This window comes from Xiphophorus maculatus, chromosome 9 (genome assembly GCF_002775205.1).
Source record: "Xiphophorus maculatus strain JP 163 A chromosome 9, X_maculatus-5.0-male, whole genome shotgun sequence".
In the NCBI taxonomy this organism is placed as follows: domain Eukaryota; kingdom Metazoa; phylum Chordata; class Actinopteri; order Cyprinodontiformes; family Poeciliidae; genus Xiphophorus; species Xiphophorus maculatus.
In genome coordinates this window covers 15,492,448-15,520,066 of record NC_036451.1, presented here as the reverse complement: position 1 = coordinate 15,520,066, position 27,619 = coordinate 15,492,448, and the positions used below count along the sequence as shown (strand labels likewise).

Sequence of the window (27,619 nt, the reverse complement as noted above, 5' to 3'; positions counted from 1 at the left end):
ATAATAAATACTACTTTGTACTGTGTACTTTCAAATATGATCTTAGATGGAAAAAAGAAGACAGTTTAGAATGGGGTGTTCAGTAAGACATTATAATTTCATCATAAATTACAACAAAAACATTTACATGAGTCATTCTGCTCAGTGGGTAACCATGCCCAATATAATATACAGAGAGTAAACACCTACAACTTTTAGTTTAGAATTTTATCCATCTACAGCATATGTAAAATCAGAGGGAAAATTAAAATATACTTTTTACTAATTGTGTAAAATGTAATATTTTACAGAAACATTCCATAAACTGACTGGATTTACATTTATATGATTACAATTCCTCCACCATTAAAATAAGTTTTGCAACTGACTCCAAGTAATCAAATTATATCCCTATATTCTCTTGTATAGAAATAAATCATAATTCTTTCAACTCTTCAGACCCCATTGGAGTTCATCAAAGGCTGTTAGACGTGCACAGCCTTTCGCAATAACCCATCCACCAATCAATTATGAGGAGAAACCATATTTGTTGTGCACAGACACTCTTCAGCAGGATGTGGTTGTAACTTTGGTTCCTTCTGCAGGTAGTTCTAGGAAGGAGTTGGCTCAACGGAGAGCAGCATAGGGGTGTCAACAGATAAATCTCACAATATGCACAGGCTGGAGTGGTTTGTGGTGAATAAGAGTTTCCTTCAACATGTAAAAGGATGCAGCAGGCAGACAAGCAAACAGCCCTGATCACTTTGAAAGGCCAGTTTGTTCAAGCTCAAGTAGCCCTGGAACCAGTCCCACACACCAGGAGGCAACAAAGAGGGAGTCTGCCTTTCTAAAAGACATGTTTATCTGTCCTCTTAAAACAGGACAATCTGTGTAAAAAGGTGCAGCTTATAGTAGATAAATCTAAAGGACATCTGCAAGTCTTGCTGGCTTTTTGACTTTGGCGAGTTATTTGGTCTGTGCAAAGACAAAATAGAGGCTTTCAGAACCGATAGTTTCAGTCTCATGTCTGGAAACAAAAAGACTAAATGAGTCAACTAAAATAATTCTTACTAACCACTATTTGACAAACTGAAAAGCCCCCCCTGAAATTTCCAATAAAAGGCTCCTTCATTCTGGAAAACACAGTGAACCAATAATTATACATACACAAACCTATCAAAAAAGGATTTAAAAAATTTGGTCAAGTTGGCTCTGAATTTTTATACATAGCAAAATATATGTACATGAATAGATTTTGGGAATCTTATAACAAATAATTACGTCTTACCTTAACTCGAATAAAAACTTTTGTTCATTTGTACGTTATATGATGGTGGGGGAAAGCTTGTATGTCGCATATATGTGTTTATATATAAACTAATTTGACTTTGTTTGCCACTCTTATGTTTTTAGTGAGCAGCCATGATGGAAGACTACAGCATTTTATAAACACATGACCGACTTCCAAACTTGTTTCTATTTCAAGTCAGATCAGCAAGTGAAGCTCCATTTAATATTTCTCTTAAAAGAGGATGTAGAAAACAGAGGAAGACGTCAGTTAAGGCCAGTCAGAGCTGCAGATGTCCACGCTAATTTGACACATAACACCAAAAATCAACAACAAGAAAATAAACAATTGCCTCCAGATTTGATGAACAAATAAAATAAACACTTCAGCCCGAACGGGCTGCAACTGGTCGGGCTGGATGTCGCGCTGTGGGGTTGCAGAAGCAGAAAGCTGCCACTGCGCTGGTGTGCCCTCCTCTACCCGTTAGGGACTGGAAGGAACATGGACGCCGTTCTCCCCAGTTCCCTTAGCTTTGTGCAAAGCAGCCTGGATACGGAAGTGCGTCCGTGATTCCATGGAGTAGTTTTTGTAATTGTGCCTAAAACAGAGCAGCAGAAAAAAAGCCAACTTAAAATATGTCAAGTGATATTATTGTGTAAATTATAGGCATGTAATGGATAAAAATATTTTCTGTTTAAATGTGACAAAAATAGGTAATTTAAATCGTTTCTCTTTACATGTAGATGAGTTGTACAGCTAAGCCCAAAATTGTTACCACTCGCAGATTTAGATTTCAAATGTATTTAAATCAACCAAAAATGTTATTCGTAATGAGAAGCATTTCTCTCAAAAGCCAGTGTGTTTGTTTAAAAAGGTTACTGATCTGTTTTTATTTACATTTAAAAATTTTATTGATCTGTTTTTAGTTATATTTTATTGAGAAATGCCTTTCTGAGTAATTAATGGAAAAAAACCTATACCGGATAACAGAAATCAAACCATTGTTATAATTGTTGATCAGATTTTCATTGGTATTTTTTAGATTCATCTTTGGTGATGATCTCCAAGACTTTGAGGTTGAAAGGCCTCCTTGTCATCACCTTCATTTTCAGCTTTCTGCACAGAGTCTATTCATTTCAATTTGGAACTCTTGCTGGGCCGCTCCAAAATGTCAATATTACTTTCAGTCAGAAGAAACATGGTGCTAAAATTAAAAGGTTACTTTGAACCTAAATATGCCACAGGAATGAATCATTTGGGTTCTACTGCAAATATTTGGTGACTTCAAACACTTACTTTGCCGTTTCTAGAAGTTTAATAGCTTCATCTCTTCTCCCCTGCTCCAGGCACAGCAGACCGTGCTCAAGTAGGGCATTAGGAACCAGGTAGTGGTCATATTTTATCTGAGTCTCACTGCAGACAACAACAAAACACAACAACGGCAGTTTAAGTGTTGTGTTGTGTGGCTCTATGCTTATTGTCTTCTAGAAAGATCCTGTTGGTTAGTTGCACAAAGACATGCTATTCTCAATTTCTGCTGGCTACAAAATACTTCATCTGTGTATGAGGCTTACTTGCAGAGGACGAGGGTAAAGTAGTGTTCAGCCTCCTCTCGGTGTCCCAGGTGCTTGAGACAAAGGCCCTTCAACAGACTCAACAGACACTGATCGTCTACGGTGTATTCAGTCCCTGACAAAGACCAAGCACCAAAAACACAACATGAGTCATCGTGTCATTTATTTAACGATCCATATAGTGCCTTATGAAAGTATTTATTGTCTTAATATGGAAAGAAAATAATCCGTGGTTTTCAAGATTTTTCACAAGCAAAAATCTGAAAATTTACATTTGAATGGGCAGAAAGTTCTCATCCAAATAGGCAAACCTGGGAGAGATGAAGCCAAAACGTCTTGCAGGATAAATTAGAATGTATTGATTCACAGGAGCTTATTATAAAGACATGCTGAACTCTTTCGATTTTAATTTATAAACAAACAAGTATCACTTTCCTTCCACTTTGAAATCATTCACTATTTTATGTTATTCTATAGAAATACCATTAAACTGAATTTGAAGTTGGACCATAAATTATGCAAAGGTTAAACTTTAGAAGGCAATGCATGAAATATACTGGATAAATTGTATCCAGTATATCCAGTACACTGTTTTAAAAAAATTAAGTTTCAAAAATGATCTTAATTTAAATCTGATATTACTTTATGCCACTGCAGAGTTTTGCATACTTGGAAAGCTTTCAAGTGTTGCCTGGGCTTCATCCAGGGTTTTCAGCATGCCCTCAGTCAGGTCTTTGTGTTTTCCAATGACTGTGTAGCCGTTCCAGATGTACATCATCTCCTGGGCATCATCCAAAAAAAAGGTAAAATGATTTACAGGTAGTAATTATCATTATTTCCTATTGTCAGAACAAAGTAAGTTGTCAGCAGCTCACCAAAACTGCAACTACTTTAGAAACTAAATGCAACAATGCTTACTGCAGATATCTGAATGTTTGACTGGTTTATTCCAATATTTACCACTGCCTTGCATAAATATATATCTTGACTTAACAGCCATAATGCCACTGAGGAAAAGCTGACTGATCAGAGGACTGGAGCTCTGCTTATATAACTGGGTTTAATAGGTCTAACATTACAGAGCACTTTTGTTCTCTAAGAAGCAAGATTTGGGTCTCTAAAGAATAAATGACAGCTTATGAGAGCAAATATTCTGGTTGCAGCTTTGATTCATTTAGTTGATGACTTTCTTGGACAAGAGCAATGTCGTGTGAAATTCTACTGATGGAAAATTATTGAGCAGGATGTCTTTGACAAACATTTAAGTTTTATCAACAATGAAACTCTGTTGAAATTTTTGACACACCACAGGGACTTTTAAAGCAGCACGCTGATTTTCCAGTACTGACCAGTGGAGGAGCTGGGAGAGGAACTGGATTTTCCCCAAAGTAGCGGCGGGCTTTCCTGATCGCAAACTTCTCTGTTGGCAAAGATTTTCCTGCAATTTTCTGTTTCAGCCCAGGGACCTGCCTGAAACATGATGCAAAAAGAACATAAATAACAGCAACATGGAGACCATGTGCGAAAACTGTAGGTCAGAACTTCTTAAAATATCCTACATTTATCCTTGAATCTGTTTTTTTTTTTCAACTAACTGTGGATATTGAAGAACAAAAGAAACATCCTAACAGAAAGAGGGTGAAGAGCTTTTTTTTTGTTTAAATATAGACAAACTGAAGTGCAAATAACTAATATATTCCTGCAGCTTTGACTACGTTTTACATGTGTAGCAGCCATTTTGGATGCAGAACTCTTGACAGAGGCAGGATTTTCCAGGACTTCACTGGCTGCTCTGTTCCATTGTTCCAACTCCAAACCTTGTACATTTAGAGTACTGACTACAATTAAAAGGTGATACATCTATCTCCAAAGAGCCACAGATGCTAATAAAGACAAAACAAACCACATCCCTGGCAAACTAATCAAACCTAAGGACCTTAGGTTTAGGTGATTAATTTATGATCCACTTTCTCAGCTTTACACATCAACAAAAAAAAAAACCTTTACTATGGTTCTACGTATCTCTAACCTATCAGGATGAATTATTTGTTTCACTCTGCTGTGAGTAATGTGAGCATTATCTGGGTTCATACCTGAAAAGAGTTAGCGCACTCTCCCCGAAGGTAAGGCAGTCATCCTCAGTCAGCATGCTGAGATAGGCTGCTTTCATATAAGCATATGTGGCCTGAGGGAAAATAAAACATGCTTACCACAGCGATGTCATCAGACCTTTAGAAATGAGGAAAAATAAACCCACAAAGATCTGGGATATCTCAACAGAATGTATTTTTTCATGTTTCTCTCCTGAGCTAAGAATAGATTCACAACAGCTTGACTAAATCTGTAGTGGAAATATTTATAGGTGTGCATCAACATGAAAATATTTCACTCATAATTCCAGAAGTTGATTAAAAAAAAGTATTTTTCTTCCAAACAAATATTTCTCAGAGTACATAGTCAGACCTTGGACCACGAGTTCTCCTTGCTAAGCAGGTCAGCGTAGAAATAGGCCATCTTCCAGTGCGTCTTGTATGTGAAGCACCACATCAGCTCCCAGTAGCACATGTGGTGAAACTGTTTCCACTGCTGCTGAGCCTCACAGCACTCCTCAAAGAGCTTGATAGCCTGCACACAACACTGGTCGTAATTCACTGAGCCTGTGCATTTTGTAAATTGTTGAGTCCTGCAAAAATAAATTCTTTCCAGCATAACGCTGATTCAAGCTAATTAGTACCAATTTTATCTATTGTAGGAATTAATTTTTAAAAGTTACACATTTGAATGGATTTTTCCTACGTAGTAAAATGAGTTATTTAGTTCTTTGTGTTTAAAGTGTTGAGCATTGCACAAAAAGTATAGAAACAGAGTGGTTGTCTTGTTGAAGCACCATATGTCTCCTGATTACTAAGCAGGTAATTTAGTGATATTAAGACCTTTGCTTTAAGGCAAAACGAAGATACTTACCTCATCCAGGTTGCCTTTAATCTCTTCTATTCGACCAGCAAAGAACAAAAAGATGGATCCCTGCAGAAAAGCAAAATATAATACGCTATGGAACAACACAAGTCAAAGACAAAAGAATCAAAAGTAGTATTGCAAACCTTGGGGTATTTTTTCAGGTATGGTTGCAAAAGTCTCTCTGCATCTTCAACGTCTCCTTCCCCAGTGCCTGTGAAAAACATTCAAAACTAATTAAGTTTGGTTTGTTTGCAGTTTTTTTTTTGCAGCCTGGTGTTTGTGTGTCTTGGCTTTACCCAGTATGAAGCTCATGAATGTGTGATAACACAGCAAGAGCATATTACACAGGAACGACCTGAAGGTGCTTTCTGCAGAGCCTTCCTGAAGCTGTTGAAGACCAAACTCCTGCACACAAATAGAAAAAGATAAAACTAAACGTGAGTTAAGTTTCTAATAATGGAAGGTCAACTGGAATACAAGCAGTAAAATCAAAGCATGATCAACACACTGATTCAGGTTTTTGTGACAGCAGGGCAGAGGATGCCGCCTGTCGGCCTGGTTTTAAACACGTGAGCTTGATAAACCAGTCTGCTGCACAGCTGCCCTCTGCTGGAGAAGTCAAGTCACAAATCAAACTCTGAACATCATCGGGTTGCTTTTTATATTGGTTACATGAATGAAATTGGAGACATTAGTGGCACTGATTCTAATCATGAAAGAATCAGTCATAAAAAGAGAAACTTATAAAGTGATGAAATTGCACTTTCATTACTCATCATGATCAGAGATTCAAAGTCAATTTTGCAGCTGAGGAGTTTCATTTCACGCTTTCACTGTATGTGTCAGGTCCAACACCGTCACATCAGTAGTTATTTAATGTTTCACCAGAAATCATAATTTACCACTAAATTATTATTGCTACATTAAACAAATTATTTCCATCTCATTAGATAATGACCAGAAGTATGTTAAAGAGAGCAGAAGGATCCTCTGCAATTTTAAAAACTTAAAAACAAATATTCTCTTGTGTCAGACAGGATATTAAAGCTGGAAAAAATGTTACCAAAAGGATGTTCGATCAACTGAATCACATATTCATTACATACAGAACAGTCTCATGAAATGAACTGCTGGTTTCTTGTAACAAACACTAGGAAAAGAGCTCAAGTCACAGCTAAGTCTCTGCTTTAATAAACGTTTATTGACTATAAATTATTAAAGGATTTAATCACTTACATTTATTAGACAGTTTTATGGTACAAGAGTTTTAGATTCTAATGAGTTTAAAAGCAAACACAAGACTTATCTTTTTTGTTTAGCCTTTGGTTGAATTTCAACAATTAGGATTTTTTTATAATTTAAAGTTAATTATACCTGTAGATCCAGTGCACTTTAACTATATTTTGATTGTATTTGAAGTATTTATTTTGTTTTAATGCTGTAAATGAAGATGTTAGATTACTTTGAATTATTTTTATTCTTCTTTTTATGAATTATGATCTTCCTGTTGCCCCTCATTGGTACTTTACAAAACAATGCCCCTCAGGATTTTTATGCTCTCTGGTGTTTCCTGATCGTCATCAGCAAAAATTATATTTCCTCACATTTCTGTACACTTTAAATTTAGTCTTGTTTATCTAATTTAGTTAGCTTGTTTCTATATAATGTGGAGCCCTTTGTGTTGCCCTTGTTGAATATGAAAATGGACTCATCAATAGGAACCAAGTCACTGGTTAAGTTTAACTCACCTTATTACCGGAGAATCCTACAAACTCCAGCAGCTTGAGCGTACGTGTGGGCAGCATGGAAATCATCTACAGGAGGCAGAGAAGTACATGAAACGCTCAGATGACCACAGGACATTGGTCTGTTATTAAAGTAAGAATGAGTCACAACAAAATCCTGAATTTCCAAACTAGGACTTGAACGTGGTCACGTCAGACCATAATGATTCTTTATGGGGTTTTTTGCTTTGCTTTTTGCTTCTAAGAATCTGAACATGTTAAATCTGTGTTTTAAACATTGGATCGGATCTCTAAAACATTGCATTCACTTTTAGACTCTGATAGTTGTATTTTCCCCACACGTACTAGATTGAAGGCTCCGACTCCCAGTTTCACACCGCCCTCAAAATGGCCGTGATTGTCGCCGTGGGTGTATCCAGTCGACTTCAGGACGGTGTGGAGCTCTCTGAGAGGACAAGATAAATCGGGAAAACAGAACTGATGCTCATTATCGGATGTTGCCAAAAAGTGTGCAATAACACATTTAAAAACAAAACAAAAAGTTCATAAAGAAGCAGGAAAATTTAAAAGTCAGAGTATGGATATGGTTGAGAGTCTCACTTGTATGTCTGGTAGCTGTTCCTCACTTTAATACCTCCTTTGATGAAGCTAATCATGTTTTCATCCTGGACAGAAATGGAGCAAGAAGCTTATATACAGAAAGATTCAGCTGCACACTGCAGTGTTTGTGTTTGATGGGTGACGGCTGACCTGAAGGAAGGTGAGTGCTGCCCTCTGCAGGAGACATTCTGCATAGCAGACCTCGGCATGCAGTTCCTCTGAGGTGAACATGATTGCATTACAAATTACCTTCATCAATGCAATTCATCAGTTTGGGTAGCAGCAGAATACACACACACACACACACACACACACACACACACACACACACACACACACACACACACACACACACACACACACACACACACACACACACACACACACACACACTTCTGAACCCTAGTGTCACACACACAATTAAAACCAACACACTTTTTTTCAGTTTAGACCGGCACACACAAACATTCAAAAGACAAAAACATGCAAAACGCTAACATCTGACAAACTGAGGTGACATTTTTAACTCTCTGACCTTCTGTGAAGCTTTTTGAGAAGCTTGACTTCCTTCTGTATCTAAAAGGGAAAGCAGACAAAACCAAGTTTTAAAATATTGACTAATCACTCTGGAATCAGAATAATACAAAAGTATTCATACTCCTTTTTAACATTTTGTTGCATAAGAACTGCAAGTCAGTGTGTATATTGGGATTTTATGTGACATACAACTGAACTTTATCTTGTTGTCAAGTGTAATGAAAGGTTAACAAGGTTTTCAGTTGCATTTACAAATATAAAAATAATTGATGTGCATTTTAGGGGTAGATAAGTTGATCCAGACTCTCTTTATTTTGGGAGATTAAGATGAGAAAACAATCTCAACCAATCCATCAGTTTTATTAAAAAATCAGCCACTGCCCCCCTTTTCTCTGTTCACAGAGAGGACTGACTGACTGACTGACTGACTGACTGACTGACTGACTGACTGACTGACTGACTGACTGACTGACCTGCCCACCACAGGTCATGTCTGCATGTGTAAAGTTAACAATAGTCATCCGACTGCTGCCAACTTAGTGACTTTGTTGCTACATTTAAAGACAAACAATCGGTTTAGGACAAAATAGAAATTTGCAAGTCAGGCTTTTTAAAGATCATATTAGGCCAGAAAACTGCAATCAGTAGATACAAATACATGCCACACTTTTCAGATTATTTTAATTATTTACCAATAAATGTAAAAGTAATTGAAAATCTGCATGCAAGTTTTCTTTCAATGCACAGCAGTGTCATGCAATTCAAATAAAAACATTAAGGTTTACGACGGTAATGTGACAAAATATGGAAATGCTCAGTGATGCAACACTGCTTGTCATTCAGTTCTCATGTGTCAAGTGCTTTAGTAATGCTAAAAGTCTTCAAAAAGAAAAGTGTAGGTCTGATCTCGTGTTGGTGTGAAGGTCATGCTGGATTCTCACAGGAGTTTAAGACCAACTTTAACAGATCTCTGTAACATTTTTCTGCTAATTGGTCAGGATGATCTCAGCTTGTTCTTTGGCTTTGGCTTGACGTTAACCACAAAATTCAGCGTTAATAAGAAGCATCAGCAGCTTAACACCAGTCATCCAACAAAAACTTCAGGCAAGGTGTTCTGCTCCAGACAATATTCACCTCGTTTACTGACTAACGTAGAGAGGAACTACATTCTGCTTTTTCATTTATTTATTTATTTATTGCAGGTCAAACAGCTGTATTTCACTCTCAAGCTGTGGGAAAGCCTTACCGCTGACAGAGCGTCTGCGCCTCCTTCATAGTACTGCCCGCAGTCAGAATGTGTTGGGGGTCGAAGGTCATCATGGCCTTCATTTCTAAAATAGTGGCGTAGGTCAAAGCGTGGTACATGCTGTCTTTGGATCTGTGAAATGAAAGCAGGGCAGATAAAGAACTTTATATCAGATACGATAGATAGTGGGGAAAAATGAGAGTAGAGAAACATCTTTTAAGTCTGACTGAATCTGAGCCACTTTTTGTTCAACAAATCTTGACCCAATGGGTTTTAGTGAAAACATCAGCAACATTTTCTCCGTGCATCTTTTTGTTGGGCTGGTTCAGAATCTGGTTGCTCCAGTTTTAAACCATTATCAGAACTAATTCCCACATGAATATACATTAAATGAATTACGGTCCACCGCAGAGCTATTCCTCTGGAGTCATCCTTGTTGGTGGTCCCAATGGCAGCTGAATGTGTAGCATACAGTCTGCCTGCACGTAAAAAGTTGTGGTTTTGTTTTGCTTGTTTTACTGACAAAAGTGTTGAGCCAGGAATGCAGTCGGGTTGCTCTGACTACACTTCACCGCACCACAGAGTCATGTGACCTGCCCATGTGATCAGTCAGCTCCAACCGGTCGTACACTGACGTTTGCATTAACTGATTTTCAGAGATCACTGAAAATTAGCAAAAAGCAGAACTTGCATCATCAGTTAGTCATAATGAACCAGAGCTCTGTTTGTAAATGTTATAAACCGGAAGAATAAGCTACAACCTTGTCCTCTTTCACATACTTTTAGATGTCTGTTAACTGAAATATAAATCATGCCCAAAGTTAATAGCAAAATAGCAACGTTAAATATCTGAAATGCTTTTAAATCATCCCAACCATGTCAGACCTGTGTGACAACCAGAAAGTAAAAACAGCAGGCGACCAGACAATACTGGGCCACAGCCTCAACCACTGACATTTGCTTTACATTTCCATTTTCTCAAAGTAACATAAGCATGACGGCAACCCCGACTCAGAAACCTTTAAGTATTAGACGTTAACTTAGCTGTCTGACACAGCTGGTTTTTAAAACAGGGACTTGATTGTTTTTAACACAATGTTCCATGATGCAAGGGAGGAGCTGTAATGTAATCTATTTCAAACACTCCAGGCACGCCTTGGACTCCGCTCTGCACACGTCAACTCGATTCAGGAAGTGTAACAACAGTCAGAGCATCACTACGCGCAAGACAGTTCATTCTTTACAAAATGGATGAAATTAAGACAGCAGAAATATACAAAATCAGAAAGACCTCATAAATACAGATAATCCTGCTCTTGGATCACACTGATTATTTAGCAAAAATAGTCCAAACTCGGACACATCTCTATGTGGTAAATTGACTGTCCAAGTTTCTAGTAGAAAGCAAAAAAGAAATAAATCAGAAAATAAAATTTTGTAACTTATAATGAATGCGTTAGTGAGAAATAGCAAAGCTCCCTATTTGACGACTGAAAATAAAGTATCTGATAGTAAAACCGACCAAACACTTGGATCAGCAGCTCATCCTCTTCTGAATTAATTTTGATGGCTGTTTGTTTAAACTGACCTTCCGTACATTAACAATCAAACTATTACAGTTTCACAGTCCAATTTATTTACAAGAAACCACTGAAAAACATTTTTGCATCTATTCCCGTTAGGGAAGTTCTGATCTCATCCCAAATGTTGGGTCGGGGTCCAAATTAAGGCATTTTTAATAATCTTGTCCCGTTTGTCTACTGTGTGTGATTTTTATGTATCCCCAGTAAGGAATGTTGCCTGATTCTGCACAGACAATATTCAAAAGTCAAAATCAAATTATGTGTGCACAGACATCCCTAATCGAACCTAAAACTATTCATCCCCAGCTGCAGAAATTCTTCGCATACAACCTATATATTTAAAACACCTCGCCCTCGAAAATGAGATTTGACCATAAAAATAATGGTGACATAAAAAAAACCCCTCAATTCAACTAAAAATCACCAGAACTTTCTCCGTATTATACTCAAAACTACTGCAATCTGAAAACTGCTCATGAAAAGCATCTTTAGTAGCTAAGAGAGCAGCCTTGGACTGCCACAACCTGCTGCAGATGTGATTATTAGATGGCATTATTAGCCAGACTTCAGCTCATGGCAGAGTTCCTGAGCAATCTGTTCATTAATATTCACATTTTTGCGTGATGAAACCAACTTTTCAAATCCCACCAGAGATTCTGAATGGAGTTTTAGGCAGGTGACTCTGACAGTCAGAGTCGAGTGGTCCATCTAGGCCACTCGATGTGCCTAGATGGACTTTGTGCTTTGAGTCATTGTTTGGATCTTCAACCAGACTGAAGTTTCGGCTTTCTTCCCACCACTGTGGCATTTTCTTGATGATTTGATTGAATTCATTTTGCCCTTTAAACGCTGCATGTTTCCAGAGTCAGAGGAGACAAAGCAGCTCCAGAGCACCACCAAGATCCCGCCATGTTTCACTGCAGACAGGGCGTTATTTTCACCGTGTGCTTTAGTCTTCCTCATTCGGACCCACAGGCATAAAAAATTACAGCTTTGGTTCAATCTCGTCACTGCTTTGGTTTATTTATACAGCTGTGAGCAAATCGGAGCTGATCTTTCTAGTGCTTTTGGCCCAGCAGTGGTACATGCTTCATTATTTAGCATGCACCTCACTGTGGAAACTGAAACCTCAGTGTCTTCTGTCGCCAAGTCTTGTTACATGTCTGTTTCTTCCAACTATATGTTTAAACATATTCAAGGTGCTTGCTATGTTTTAAATCCTTTTCTCTTCTCTAAATTTTATGAACTATTCCTTATAAGCCATCACTCAGTCCAGGTTCTGGAGTTGATCTGTCTCACCTGATGAAACTAAGGAAGTCTTCAATCAGTGGTCTGAGACCACACGTAATATCCAATGAATGCTTTTGTAAAGAATTAAGGGGTACCAATAATTTTGGCACTGCAGTAAAAAAAATATATATATATTTTGATCTTAATTTGAATGAAATCCTCATAATATTAGTTTTATTTAACCATTTTAAACAGTTCAAATTTGCCAATAAACCCAATTGACACATGATATTTTTACTGTAACTTTTTAATAAAACTAACTCTGCTAAATTTCAACCAGACCTGTAAATAAACTTAGGTAGCGTCATTGTAAACCCATCCAAATATTTGCTGTTTTGTACGTCCTGTCATGTTGTAATGCTATGAGCCTCCCTGTCAGCTGACTATCCCTTGTTGGGCTGCTCTCTATACGCTCACTGAATTAGCTCTGGCAAAACTGAATTAACCCCTCACTCTTCTCTTCAATGCAGTACTTCACCAGTCAGATTAAAGGACTAATGACTCATTCCTCCCATTACGTGGACGCAGCACCTCTGTCATCACTGTAACTTCACTTCCTCTCTTTGACAAATGAGTAACTTAGAAAGAAATACAATAAATCAACCTGCAGTACACAAAATGACCTGCTTTCATGTAAGCCAATAATACAGTTAGCAATCTTCAATAAAAAAAATAAAGAAAATCTAATCAAAGTAGATTGAATTTTACAAGTTTGAGTTAGAAGCAGAGTTATTAACATTAGTGCACATAGCAGATAAAGTCAAAGGTGGAACAATTGCAGAGCAAAAATTAGAAACATCAGCTCTCAACAAACTGGACTAAACTGTGAGAAGTAACATGGTTAAGCACACAGTTAATGAGGATGAACAAATGCTCAAAATAAACCTTTCACCCATAACAGCCGGTTCTTAAAGTTACCTCCAACTTGTTAACAGGATTTATTTATTATAATTAAAACATATAATAAATCCTGCCTGTATAAATAATTTTAGATCCGTTACAAGCCAAACTGCAGCTTAACAATAAAATATGTCTGATCTTGCAAAACTTTTTCTGTTTCCTTAGTTTACTAGTTTGCTTCTGGTTCAATCTGTGATATTTTATCTTTTATAAGTTATCTTTTGATACATTTAGGACCAACATAGACCAGATTTATGGTTATATTTAAGTTTGTCAGATTAAAAGTTCCTTTTTAAAATAAAAAACTCAAAGCAGGTGTTAAACATAGTTTAATTAAGCCTGTATTAAAATGATTTCTTTTTATTATTGGTCTGATGTAGTACTATAATCTTAAATGTCATGTTTTAATTAGCTGTAAGCAGAAAGTCATCATAACTAACAGAAATAAAGGCTTGAAGACATGACTCTGTGTGCAAATGATTATTTCACGTGTTTCACTAAGTAAACCGAGTTACTGAAATACATGAATTTTTCAAAAATATTCTGATTTATTAATTGCAACTGTGTATATTAAAGACAGTGCATTGCATCTTCTTGTCACCATAGCCATGACGAACACTCGTTCAAACTCGGCGTGTTTAATGCGTTATTAGTTTCAGTGTGACTGAGTGTGTGCACATGTGAGCTCTCATCCCAGCTGATCGGGGACAGATGGAGAAGCGAGAGATCGGAAAACAAGAAATGAGAAAATACTCTTTCATAATGTCAGAAACACAACTTAACATCAAGCAAAGTCGTCTGAGTCGTCAGGCTCTTTACTTCCAAATAAAACCTTTGACATAGGAACATCTATTTAATTACTTTGACAGTAAAGAAATGAAGAAGTATAGATGTTAAACTTTTTCTTTCACATAAAACGCTTTAAACTATGACGCATGAATAAGCACAAATTCATGTTGTTAAAAACTATTTACTATGTAAATAGGCACCTAATATTGTTTTTCTTTCTGACATTAAATTAGGTTGAACTTTTCCTGTTTTATGCCATTTAGGATTACTGAAATTATTTCTATTTGACAAACAATGAGAGATTTTTGGGAGTTATGTTCTTTAAATTCAAAATCTTACATACTTTTCCTTAATATTTGGTAGAATTGCCTTTTAAAAACTGTATGACTGTAATGATTTGGGTTTTCTGTGTGTTTATTTAGGTTTCTGTGTTCTGTAGAGTTTCTGTGTTGTCCTGTCTACCTCTTGATTGTTCCCAGCTGTGTCTGGTTCCTTGATTACCCTCAGTGTATTTAATCCCACCTGTGTTCCTTGTCGTATCTGTCTTGTCATACTGTCTGGTTTGCGTCTGTTACTGCCGTCCATTGAGTTTCCAGTTGCTACCAGTTTTTTGAGCCTTAGCCTTCCGCTCTTTATCTGTGCTGTTTGGACTTTGGATTGTTGTTTTTCTGAATTCATCCTTAAATCGTTTCTTCATTTTCTGCCTGGGTTCTCAGCGTCTGCCTCACCACCTCACACCGCACCTCCTGACAATGACTTTTATAAAATATTTTGAGTATCCTTCTGCAAAACTGGAAGAATAGTTTGAAGGAAGTTTGACCCACTTCTCCTGACAGAACTGGTCTAACAGAAATAAGTTTGTAGGTGTCTTTGCTCACATGCAACTTTTCAGCTTTGGCCACAAATTGTATGCGAAGCTGAGATTTTTGGGAGTTTTGTGACAGTCTCGCTAAAACATTGACCTTCTTGTCTCCAAGCCATTTTGTAACTAATTTAGCAGCTTCTTTGTACATTTGGAAGATCTGTTTATTGTTTTTATGTCTTAAGCTGCAGCTTTAATGCTCCCCTATAGTGATGCTTCCTCATGATACTATCTATTATGTGAAGCGTAGCAGTTCCACTGCAGCAAAACATGATGCTGCCACCAAGTACTTAGTCTTTTCTTTTCTTTTCAGGATTAAGTATGGTCATATTATTTATTAACTTTGTCTCTGTGTGAATTTGTAAACTGAAGTTTGACTATTTGAGATTTTTCAGTGATGGATGGCTTTCAGTGGCTGTTTTACTCAGCTGGCATCTTTACAAGGTCTTTTGCTTTTGTTCTAAGGTGGATTTACACAACACATTCATCTTTGGGACACCCTCATTGTTTCCTGTTCTTACTCATTATTCTGCTACGTAGGAAAACATTGTGGTAACTCATCTAAAACATGTAATTTTAACAATATGGAAATATGGAAAAAGTATTTAAATTTGTTCCTGTGCATAAACAAATTGCACCAGTAAAATAAATGAAGACAAAATTACAAATGCATAGTACCAGGGGACAGAAAGCTCTTCTTACTATAAAATAGGACAGAAAAGAAAAAAAAAACTGGGACAAAGGAGTGGCCTACAGCCCTCAAAAGCTTCTATTGAAAGGGAAATATTAGTTACAGTGTGATAAAAGTTTTGATAATAGCCCACAGAACAAAAAGCAAACAGTAGAGTAACTTGACGACAGAACTAGAGAACAAAACATGAGGCTGGGTGGGACTGCACTCTGTCCTTGTAACTTCATTAATGCAACTTGAAGCAAGGAATCATGGAAAACCTGCAGCCATCATTGCTGTATCTGTTACAGGGCCAGGACTGTTTTTGGTTTTCAAAGTCATAGACTCTTCCAACACTTACTGAAATAAAATAAAATAATCTTTTTAAAAAAAAAAAAAAAAAAAAGACGAGATCCAAGATTCTAATTAGAACATTTTGGCTATAACTTTGGAAAATGTTGTATCATTCATTTTGAAAAAGCAAAGCAGAAATACTGGAGACTTTACAGCGGACTGTACAACACACCTCTGTCATAAAAAGCAACGATGTGCCAGCACAGCCAAATGCAAGCAAGACAAGTCATTAAAGAAATGCATCAGCTACTGCAGTCATGTGACATGAGTTCATTTTTCGCTGATTAATGTGTCTTCTTTCAAAACTCCCACTTTAAACTCTGCTTGCCAGTTAGATTTAGCTGAATAATGGAAATCACAAAAAGTTCTTCTTTTCCAGTTTTGAGTGAAATATCTGGTGCTGGTCCATTAATCCAGCCTACATAAATAACAGCATAAATTTTGACTTTTGCTATGACAACATTGGTTGTGATTACCTTACATGTTTCTCTATCTGTTTCTTCTGTCACCACAATGTAACTAATGCTCCCCAACTGGAAAAATCTGTTTTCCAGCAGAGCTTGAATGCATCACAACTGAGTAATTAAGACCTATTAAATATTTAATTTAAGCAATCCTCAGCATTGCGGTACTGCACACAGTGACGAATGCAATATTTTATTTGGTGCAGCTGAAATGTCTTAAAATTAGTATTTAAATGTTATTAAAATTATTAACTGAATAATCCAGTGTGTCCTTTCTATAATTTCAGCTCTTGTTCTCATCTGGGTTTTGATCTCTGTCATTGTTTGGAAGACACATTTAAGCAGTTAAACACTGTGAGGCACTGACAGACAGAAACGTATGACAAATATTAAGTGGACATTCATGAGGAAGATAGAATGTCATATGCTGTACATCAGGCTCTACCAGGCAAACATTTTAGAAATTAAAACATTTTGTATTTAAGCTTTAACTTACAGAGATCTCAAAACACGGTCATCTTCAGATAAACCTCAAATTAAAAAAAACATTTCTAATCTACCATGTTTACCACATTTGAACTTGTTCTTTTAGGGACCATTTTATAACAGAGGTTACTGAAGAAAAATAACAGCAGAAGGAATGAGGAAACGTAGCATCTGAAAAACGCAGGTAGAGAAAATGGGCCACAACCACAGATCTCCATTGTTCAGATCTGGAAAACTCAAAGTGGAAAAACTTCCAGTGAATCTGCCCACAACTTCTTAATGAAATGTTTATCCATTTGGAAACTATGTAGAAGAGTCAAAGGTCAGTTTTTGAAAAGTGAAATTAACTCTTGTGTTCATGACAGTTTTGTAACTTAATTTTAGAAAATTTGAGCTGCTTTATGAAATACTGAGTGGCGTCTTCACTCCTTATACATTCATATATCCATCAGCTTTTCAGAATGATGCTCAAGTGACAATGAGCTGTCAAAAATATCTTATTCTGATAGGAAGCCATCACACCAAAATGTAGTTTTTCATATAGAAATCCTGTCATGTCATTTAACCACTGCGTGATTTCTGTCAGGAAGTCACTTAAACCGAAGCTCTCAGGTCCCATGAGAACGGTACAGATGAATTTCATCAGGATAAAAACAGCAGATAGAATATTAATCTTTATATAAAATAAAAGCTGTGTCCAGAACAAAACCTTGAGGAATCCCACAAGACAGAGCTGCCATTTCCAGTAAAATCCAGAGGATGTGCATGAACCAGGAAGAGAACATGTGTTTGAAACATATCAATAGAGTAAATTAGTAATTCATTCAGATAGTAGTACCAACAGTCTCAAAAGTAGAGGACAAGTCCAATAAAAATCACAAAACCTTCCCTGTCTACTGAGGTTAGTTTTCAGGTCGTCCACATATGCACTCCCTGCTGTTCAAAGTGTTGCTTTTCATCGCAGGACATAAATCTCAGAAAAAGATCATCTTTCTCTATGAAACATCAAAGTTTTTACATATTTCCCCTTTAAAGCTGAAAGCCTGGTGTGTACAGAAGATGTGTCGAAGTCGGCTTTAGGCTGTGGTCTTACTTGCTCAAGAGGCGGGCCTGCGCCTCCTCAAACTCATTTCTGAGGAACAGATCAAGGGCAGCCATGCAGTCCTCCAGGGCCACAGACAGGTCGGACCGAGAGCACCTGCAGGACCAGACACATCAACATTAAACCTAGCTCACAGTTAAATGTTTTACAATATGTGTTATCTTACATAAACCAGCAGAGCAGTTTATTTTTGATACATATAATTTCACTAACATATCAAACACGTTAGTCTTGATAAAACAGTGACTTAAATCTGCATCTTATTGGACAAAAACAGCAACAATTCTTCTTTCTGGCAGGTTTTCTGTGTTCTCCCTTAAATCAGACAGTCACTTCTGACCTGTATGCTCTTCCTGTTGATTGCATTTTGCACCAGTAAATGTGCATAAGATAAGAAACAGAAACAGGAACAGAGGCTGCATGAGACAGATAGATGAACCGACTCAATGAGGGTGTTGTTAACCATGGGTTTGCATTATGCTGCAAATTACAGAGGAAATCAGCAAAAATTAAAGCTCTTGAAAAGCTACCCCTTTTTTAAAGAAACACTTATGGTTTAGATTCAAACATGACCCCAGTCTGATACATACAAAGAAAGCTGGTCATATAATTTCACGAACCAGTCACTTTTTGGTAAATTTTTCAGATGAACATGTTCCTCCAAATGAGCACACGTTATGACTAATAACCATTGGGAAGGTTTTCTGTTTATCAGTTTTATTACAGCCGGTTTATTTCACACCAGACCAAGACTGCAGAATCTCTGAGTCCATTTCAACATGGCTGAATCATATTAAACTTGACTGGAAAGTACATTTTACATTTGAATTGCAGCTTGGAAGGTTCACAACTTTCTCTGTTTTTAAGCAACTTATACGTGCGATTTGGGGGTATGCACGCATCTCCCAAGCTGGAATCCCTGTTGCACCTGTGGATGTATCATTGTTAATCAGCACTGTGCCCGTTCACAGATTGTGGACCGTTTGTTTGAGCTGCTTATAGCAGACACATATGCACATACAGAAGCAGCTGCAGTGGCTAAAGCCTTTTAATAAGTTAGGCCACTTGGAGTGCTCGGAGGCCTGGTGAGGGTGTGATGAAGTTGTATTCTTGGAATGTAACCAGTGTGACCAGCCCATGCTGGACACACCTCATGGATAAGCCACTGGATCAGCTTCCTCCATGCAGGATGTGCTCCTAAAGGCACAATGAGTAAGCAAAATTACAGGCAGGAAGCTTCTGTTAGCCCAAAACTGTTCCACACTCCATAGGATTGCATTGCATATTTAATGAGACTTCACCAAGACCTTGCAAAGACCCCCCACTTTATAATTGATTTCTAATGATATGGTGTAGCCTCAGTCAGCGGTGAAGGCAACATTCAGATCTACACAAACAGCTCCAGTCTCAATGACAAACCTAAAACAGAGCAGGAGCTGGTCATGTGACAGACCCAAACAGTGGTGGCTAATACATTTTTACATTCCTGTCTGCTGGATGCACAGGGGAACAATAAAGTCATGTTATGAAGGCACGCTATGATGGAGGAGCACACACAGCTCTGTGCAGGCTGGGCTAATGACATGCGGGTGACTGCCGCCTTCACCGTATGACCAGCAATAAGCAAAAAGCTCAGTTTCCTAAAAACAAAACACACACTGAGCTGCTCTAAAGTAAAGACGCACACATACGAAACATGTTTTTTTTTAATCATATATATGCCTCAAAGTGTGGCAGGCAACAAAGCTGAAGTCATATTGTGCTGATGAAGCATTAATGCTTGTGTTGCAAGTATGTTATATTTTAAGAAACGATTTAAACCATTAATTGTTTTCTACAGGATGAATAACACAACCATTAAAAGTGTAAAAAAAAAAAAAAGAAAACAAGCACTCATGTCACATGTCCTCCAACATGTGACCACAGACGTCACCACGCCTGTCCAACCTGCACTTTTCCTCCTGTTTACTCTGTGCAGCAACTTTTACACGTATTACTTTCATTCTTTATTTTGAATAAATCTCACTGCTTAATGCTTATAACTCTGTAAAAATTTATTATTTTTGGTCTGATCTACAGGCGCAGATAAACCAGACCTACTGTGACCCTGTGAGTTTCACCTCATTTAGTATTACATGCTTTTAGTAAAGTTTGGTTTATCTGATTTAGATAAAGTGACTTACAAAATGTGATTGCAATAAGTAAAGTCTTTGAACTCATCAGCTAATGTGTGCTGACCTAAGCTCTTATTTTTCTGACTTTCAGTGTAACCTGATAGTTGTGAAGCTGTGACCTCTCGTGCTTGTTTGTTCACTGTTAATATTTTTTTTAAAAAGAAGAAGATAATCAATACATCCTTGGGTCTTCAGATTGTTTCTTAGATAATTTATTTTCATTGTTAAGATCTTCACACAGGATTTATGCGTAAACTAATGCGATTGTTAGAAAGAAGCGCGGCTGCAAACAGAAACCACACAGCAGCCAATACCCAAATTCTCTTCGCTGCACACAAGCTTTGTATATTCAAATTCATGATATGCAGTGTGTGCATATTGGTTACTAGAGCTCATATATAGCTTTCAAAGTGTTAAAAGTATGCTTCTCGAAAACAACTTTGAAACAGTTTTAAAGTTTTTGTAAACAGACTTTGTAAACAGCACTGGCGTCCCTCAGGGTTGTGTTTTCTCCCCACTCCTCTTCTCTTCACACAAATGATGGCACCTGAACCTTTCTCTGGATCTGAGATGGTTCTCTCACATAGATACTGGCTGGAATAAGACCCAGAAGAAACTGTAGTTCCTGCAGCAACTCAAGAAGAACAACCTGCCCAAGGAGCTGCTGGTCATCTTCTACACCATCATTCAGTCCATCCTGTGTTTGTCGATCACTGTGTGGTTTGGCTCACTCACAAAACAAGACAGGACCAGACAATATGTCTGCACAGAAGGTCATCAGTGCTGACTTTTCCCTTCACACGGAATTTCTACAGTCCTAGGGTCAGGAAAATGGCAACCAATATATCTGTATACCCCACACATCCTGGACACAGAGTGTTTGGACTCTAGAGAGCACTGCTTGCAAAAACAGGCTACCACTTAACACAAATGACATAAAGATCGCAAAGCTGATTTATCAGGAATAATTGCTATTGCTAAAAATGCTATGTCTCATAAAATGACCAGAACTTAATGGCAATTAAAAGCTGCCCACTATTTTAAACACTTTGGAGATGTAAAGAGCACGGACACAGTCTGAACTTAATGTACACTTATCTTTGCTTAAATGTGTGCAACATTGCAAGTTTATTTTTTACCATTTCATTCCAATATAATAACCTAATGTATGATGATCGCAAAAAATCCTCTTTTGATCACAACAAAGATTCAACTTGAATCAGAGGCAGCTGCTAAGTCTTCAGGTCAGTTTGTGTCTTTTCTAATTATTACCCCCATTTAATGTTCATGTGCTGCCAAACTTCAAACATTTCATAGCTGTTTAATTAACTGTTACAGATAAGTTCATCTCTCTTGGAAGCCAAATATTTTTGATAAATTACAGCGGCAATAATCATTATTTTCACAACATTTATTCAACATTTGTATTACTTATGAATCCAGGATCCCTTTGAGCAACTTGATTTATGAAATATGAAAGTTTATATTGTTAAATAATACCTTTATTGAAATAAAAAAAGCATTTCCTTGCAGGACTACATGTTCTACTTTAAGTTGCTGGTTGCACAAGGAGGTCAAAACTTCTCCTGTGTCAGTACAAATTCTTGCACAGCCGGTATGAAAAAAGATTTAGTTTGATAAAAGTCAGCAAAGAAAAGAGCAAAACAGCAAAGGTACAAAATTGCGAAGGGAAAAAGTGACCAGTGACCTCAGCTAAACAGAACAGGAATAAGAAAGCACACTGGACAGCTACAATAATATGACTCAAAAAATGTATTGTTAGTTATCTCACCTTAAAAATCTCACATTTCCATGGGATTTCAATTAAATTGAATTCAATAAAACTGAATCTGATTAAACTGAATTCAATCCCATTCAGTTCTTTGTAACCAATCAAGTTCAGTTCACACTTTATGTATCCAATTCAACTGAATTCAATCCCATGTCATTAAATCATCTTCAGTCAAATCCTTTTTTTTCAGTTTAGTCCAATTCAGTTAAATTCTGTTCAGAAATTATTTATCCCAAAAAAGATGAAACAATTCATTATCCAGGATTTTAAGTCATTCTTTAGTTTTGTCAATTTTAACACCAAACGCTACCATTAAATAAACGACAAAGTTATTACCTGAAACAAGCCTGAGCCAGATGAGCACAAATCTGTAGATTTAAATGTGCAATTTAATTTAAGTAAAGGGATTGTTTAACGTGTTTATTCTAACTCCAAGTCTCTTGTGAATCAACTACAAGATAAGGCTGATTATTTGCAGGATGCTTGATAACTTATTTAGGTTATTTAAATAGTTTAAATGACTCCTCGTCTTCAAACCAGCAAGTCACTGTGTCACCTAAATCAGGACTAAAACCAACAGAACTGGAACTGCCTGTTTGGGAAAACAACTTTCTGGCACTTTCAGGCTTGAGGACACAGCAAATGAAAAAAAGAAGAAAAAAAAAATCATCATTAAGTGAATGACGAATACCTTTGACACAAGGAAAGAGCTGCAGGCAGAAGGGGCTAAACGAACAAAAAGAATCAATTTGCTTCAGGATGTGCATACCACACATTGTCCCAATAATTCAATAAGGTTTCAAGTCAGCAATTCTGTTAATTTCTCCAGAGAGCAACTTGCACAATGCTTTTCATTATCAGGCAGATGCACACGTAAAACCATCACACCATGTGGTTGGCAACACCAGTTTGCAATAACACACACACACGCCCACCTACACACACACACACACACACACCCCAACACGCACGCCCACGCAGCTCCACAGCAGTGACGAAGCATTAGTTTGTCGACTCAGAGCTTTCGCCCTTCTCATTCCAGCTGAAATAACAATTTCAAAAGCTTTTTTTAGGTAAAAAAAAGAGTGATCTCGCCCATTTGCCCAAGCGTCATGGTTAAAAAGACATTTCCCCTCATGTGATGAAGCGGCGCATGCAACATGCAGCAGAAATCTTACCCATTTGACAGACTCTCTTCTTCTTGTGACATTTTCATCTGGCACAGTGTGTTAAAGGAAAGACACAGAGGTAGCAGACAACACACAGAAGATTTGCAGAAGTGAGCCTCGGGCCTTCACCGGGGGCAGCGCAGAGTAATAATGATCTGCGCTTCTTTCTGTGGCTGCAGAGTCTAGAGCAGAAGCAGCAGAAGAGAGGAGAGGGAGAAGAATGAATGAGAGAGGAGGGGAGGGAGGGAGGGAGGGAGCGAGGGAGGGAGAAAAAGGTCGGAGGCAGCAGCAACAGCAGCCCTTAATGAGATTGGCATGACCATCACACATGAGGAGGGAATACACGACCTGTCTGTGCTGCCCTAAACACACACAAACACACAAACAAAAAGCCGGGCCCACCTCCCCTGGCCGCTGGCCTCACTGCAGTCTCTGCTCTGATTGGTCAAAGCAAACAGAGGGGTGGGCTTTGAATGCCCATAGGTTTAGAGCCTGAGGGCTTTTATGCAATATGGGGGAAAAAAGAGTTAGAGTTACATCATATAGTTCTATATAGTTCAGTGTGCTGCAGTGTCAGAGTGAAGGCTGCAGCGTGTCCTGAAGCAGAGGCCACAGATGCAGCTCAGCAGCTCCCACTGGTCATGAATGAAGAGCCGCCACTCTGCAGACAGCAGAGCAGGAAGAGACTGACTTCATCTACCCTCACACGGCTGTTCTGCTCTCCTGCTTTGGTAAATAGAAATGTTCTGAATGACAAATGTTTGGTTTTTATACAGCCTGGATTCTGTCTGTGACAGGATTCAGGTTAATATAACATCCTGCTGCAGTCAGATTCACTAATATAATATCTGAAAGAAAAGCTCTTCACTGCTAATATGGTGTAAAGTTGGAGAAGTACTCTGAAAAGTGTGGCATGCTGGTGAAATTAACTCATCAAACCATGCTCTGCTGCAGTTACAGCTGCTCATTATATTTTTTCACTAAAGAGTTCAAGCTCAGCCAGACTGAAATGACATCTCTTTTGAACAGACATTTGCAAATTTCTGCTACCTGGGCTTTGACTAGGCCAAAGGTCTCCATCTCCAGTTCTTGGGGGCTACTGCCCTGCAACCTTCAGGTGCTTCCGTGCTTCAACACACCTGAATCAGGATGTGGTTGTTTGGAGTCAGAGCCAAACCATGGAGTCTTTGGCTCCAATTCCATATTTAGTTGTTGTGTTGAACCTTTGCTCCAGCCTCAATTGTTTTGCAGCCTCTTGATAGCTTTTCTAACAGAGCTACTTTGCATTTAGCTCCATCCATCTTTATATATATTTTGACCAGCTTCCCCATTTCTGCTGACCACAAAGCTACCAGCATATGCTAGTTTTCCCACCATACAACATTTTGAATGCTGCACAAAGAAAAAAAAACCCTCTTCCACATGTTTGCTAAGCCCCACAAACTTTAAATATAACTTCTAATGGCTTTCTTTAACTATTGGCTTCTTTATTCTCTGGGTGTTTTTTGCAACCAAAACAATTCTTGCTGATTTATTTGTAGCAAATACTGCCTGAATTTCTGCAATCCAACCCAGATTTTTTTTTTTCCCCCATTCAGAGTGAAGCCCTACCCATTTGATGACGGGTCCATTGACCCCTGAGTGTCGCTGTTCTCTGGCAGCTGTAACCTGAAACACAGGAACAAAATTGAAGGTGTTCAGAGAAAAGCAGCAACTCTCAAGGGATAAAACCAGCTGAAAGCACAGCTATTGTTTGAGAAACACAAGCGTGAGAGCCACAGAAACACAGGCGGGGATAGATGCGGACACTCCCATGTTGCAAAGGTATTCACAACGATCTAAGGAGAGATTCTTAGATAATATTTACTTGACATTTTTGGGTGAAAATGGCCTGATGTTTAGTTTATTAGTTTAGTTTTGATCCTCTGTAAGTTTCACTAACATATTTCAGAAGAATCAGAAGAAACTTACTTGAAGTCGGTGATGATGGGGTCCAGCTCTGGACCACTTAAAATGGACAACCTGGAATCAGAAAAAAGGATCAGCCGCATGGCCTCCGGAGCATCATCATTACGGGGTTGCTTTTGAGAAGCAACGTTTTAATTTAGCAGTTCCACTCCTCATTGTGACTGGATGAAACAAAAAGAAATGAATGAATGCGAACATACCGGCTCGGTGAGTCTGGGCTGTCAGGAATATCTTGTGCCTGTTCAGCGACTCTGTGAAGACAACACAGAAAATGTAAGACATGAATTCCTGATGGAGCGAGGAGGAGGCGAGGGAGGAGATCTCAGGAATAAGGATTTACAAGATTGTTGGAGATAAATCAAATGCTTACAAGGAAAGCCTCCTGGAAGACAACAAACCTTAAACATAATGGTTTTAACAAAATGAAACATTCAGAAAAAGGACAGCCACACAAATATGGAAACCTGTCTTGTTTTATAAATCAATAAATATGCCTGCAAAGGCTGCAGTGTTTTCACACAAAGTATAACATGCAAACTGCCAATAATATCACGAAATTAGCAAAATATGAAATGACTATGCTATTGCTGAAAATTTCAATATCAATACCAGGTATTATCGCCTCTATCTTTCTAATAATTTTCAGTTTTTTATCATTAAACGATCTGAGCACCACTCCGAGATTTAACATCTCAGACGCTAAAGAAATGGATCAGGTGGGGCATTAAGGGCAATTACTGTCGATCCAACAGTAAAAACATATTATCAATATGCACAGCGATTCTCTGCCACTTTAAATGTAACATCCATAGTGGCTATGAGTAGTCTTATTGCACAATCTGACTCTGCAATTCAATATATTCAATTTATCGTGCAGATCACCAACCAACCCAAGGTGCTGCACTTTGAAAAGGATCACAGGTTAAACTTAAAGAATGATTTGCTGAGAAGACATTAGTCCAACAAACATAAGAAGAATTAAGTCATAATTCCTGTCAAGAAATCAGTTTATATATATATATATATATATATAGTACATATATATATCTCATCCTCTCATTACTTAAAATTTTCTTATAAATAAATTTTTAAGAAATCAAATGTTGAAAATGTATTTCTAGAGATGCTTTTTCGTGGTGCGTTTTTGTTGACATAACCAAAACATATTTTTAATAAAAAAAATATTTGCAAATAAATAAATTGTTTTAGTTATGCAGATACATGCAGCTAGTCAAAGTCATAGAACTTTTCAAAGATACTACATACATTACACACTTTAAATTATTATTTTTGTTGCCAAAACCCTAAATTATGTGGTAAAATGGCAACTTTATCGTTCAAAGTCTGTCAACCAGAATATCAAATTTACATCACAATAGGGAGGTGAAGTGATTGCAGTTAATGTGGTTTTATGTATCTAGATGTATAAAACCACTGACCCAGACAGCATTGTGTTCGTTTCCATTTGATCTACGTCAGCACTGCTGACTATAATCCCCATTTACCGCATCATGAAAGTAATGCCGTCCAACAGGCTGCAGACTGGTTACTGCGACAGAAATCATAAACACAAACATTTTTCATGAGCTTCCTTCTGCCTCAAATGGTTTAAAAAGTTTAAGCCGTATTTACTTGTTCAAGCTTAAAACTCGAAATGAGACACAATCAGCAGAACAGGAGTTTATAATCAGAGTGATGCGTCCACAGCGGCTCGGTCTTATCTCCCGTGTGATAAACTAAATAAGACAAACACATGATGAGCGTCATAAAACACCGTATGACCGGGGCCCTGGTCCTGCACTGATTTCTGTCTCTATACTCACTTTTTGCTGTCATCCTTCCTCACGCTTCGCCTCAAGCTGTTGATGAAACTCATCCCACAACGCTGGGGTCTGGTGGGACAGCTGAAGACTGCGACCAGAGCAGCTTTTTACACAGTGGACATGGAGGGACACACACACACACACACACACACACACACACACCGGCGGACAGGACGGGACAGGGGCCGCCTCACTGTCACCTCACACGGACACGAGCGGCGGAGTGCAGCCGCTGAGGCTCTTCCTGCTTCCTGACGTGGTAGAAA

General features: G+C 37.9%; 1 protein-coding gene and 2 long non-coding RNA genes across 4 annotated transcripts; 2 read left to right on the top strand and 1 right to left on the bottom strand.

Moving 5' to 3' along the window:
• Positions 1-71: 71 nt before the first annotated feature.
• On the bottom strand, positions 72-27,619 carry ttc39a (tetratricopeptide repeat domain 39A). Of its 2 annotated transcripts, XM_023339630.1 has the most exons (21): positions 27,354-27,619; positions 25,731-25,781; positions 25,534-25,584; positions 25,174-25,230; positions 18,419-18,523; positions 9,928-10,059; positions 8,680-8,720; positions 8,295-8,362; positions 8,145-8,209; positions 7,890-7,989; positions 7,548-7,613; positions 6,096-6,204; positions 5,943-6,010; positions 5,806-5,865; positions 5,305-5,466; positions 4,935-5,026; positions 4,191-4,311; positions 3,511-3,622; positions 2,842-2,956; positions 2,564-2,680; positions 72-1,865 (listed from the first exon to the last, which is right to left on the bottom strand). In XM_023339630.1, exons 1-21 carry the CDS (start codon positions 27,404-27,406, stop codon positions 1,751-1,753), a joined length of 1,860 nt encoding a protein of 619 aa, XP_023195398.1. In that variant the 5' UTR covers positions 27,407-27,619; the 3' UTR covers positions 72-1,750. The 2 variants fall into 2 exon arrangements, with proteins under 2 accessions (XP_023195398.1, XP_005806454.1); XM_005806397.2 differs by lacking the exons at positions 25,174-25,230; positions 25,534-25,584; positions 25,731-25,781; positions 27,354-27,619 and adding an exon at positions 23,572-23,780.
• Positions 20,358-22,228, top strand: LOC111609712. Its single transcript, XR_002753280.1, has 3 exons — positions 20,358-20,417; positions 20,507-20,536; positions 21,189-22,228. It is a non-coding gene; the product is annotated as an uncharacterized LOC111609712 (long non-coding RNA).
• Positions 23,844-25,230, top strand: LOC111609711. Its single transcript, XR_002753279.1, has 3 exons — positions 23,844-24,293; positions 24,592-24,679; positions 25,161-25,230. It is a non-coding gene; the product is annotated as an uncharacterized LOC111609711 (long non-coding RNA).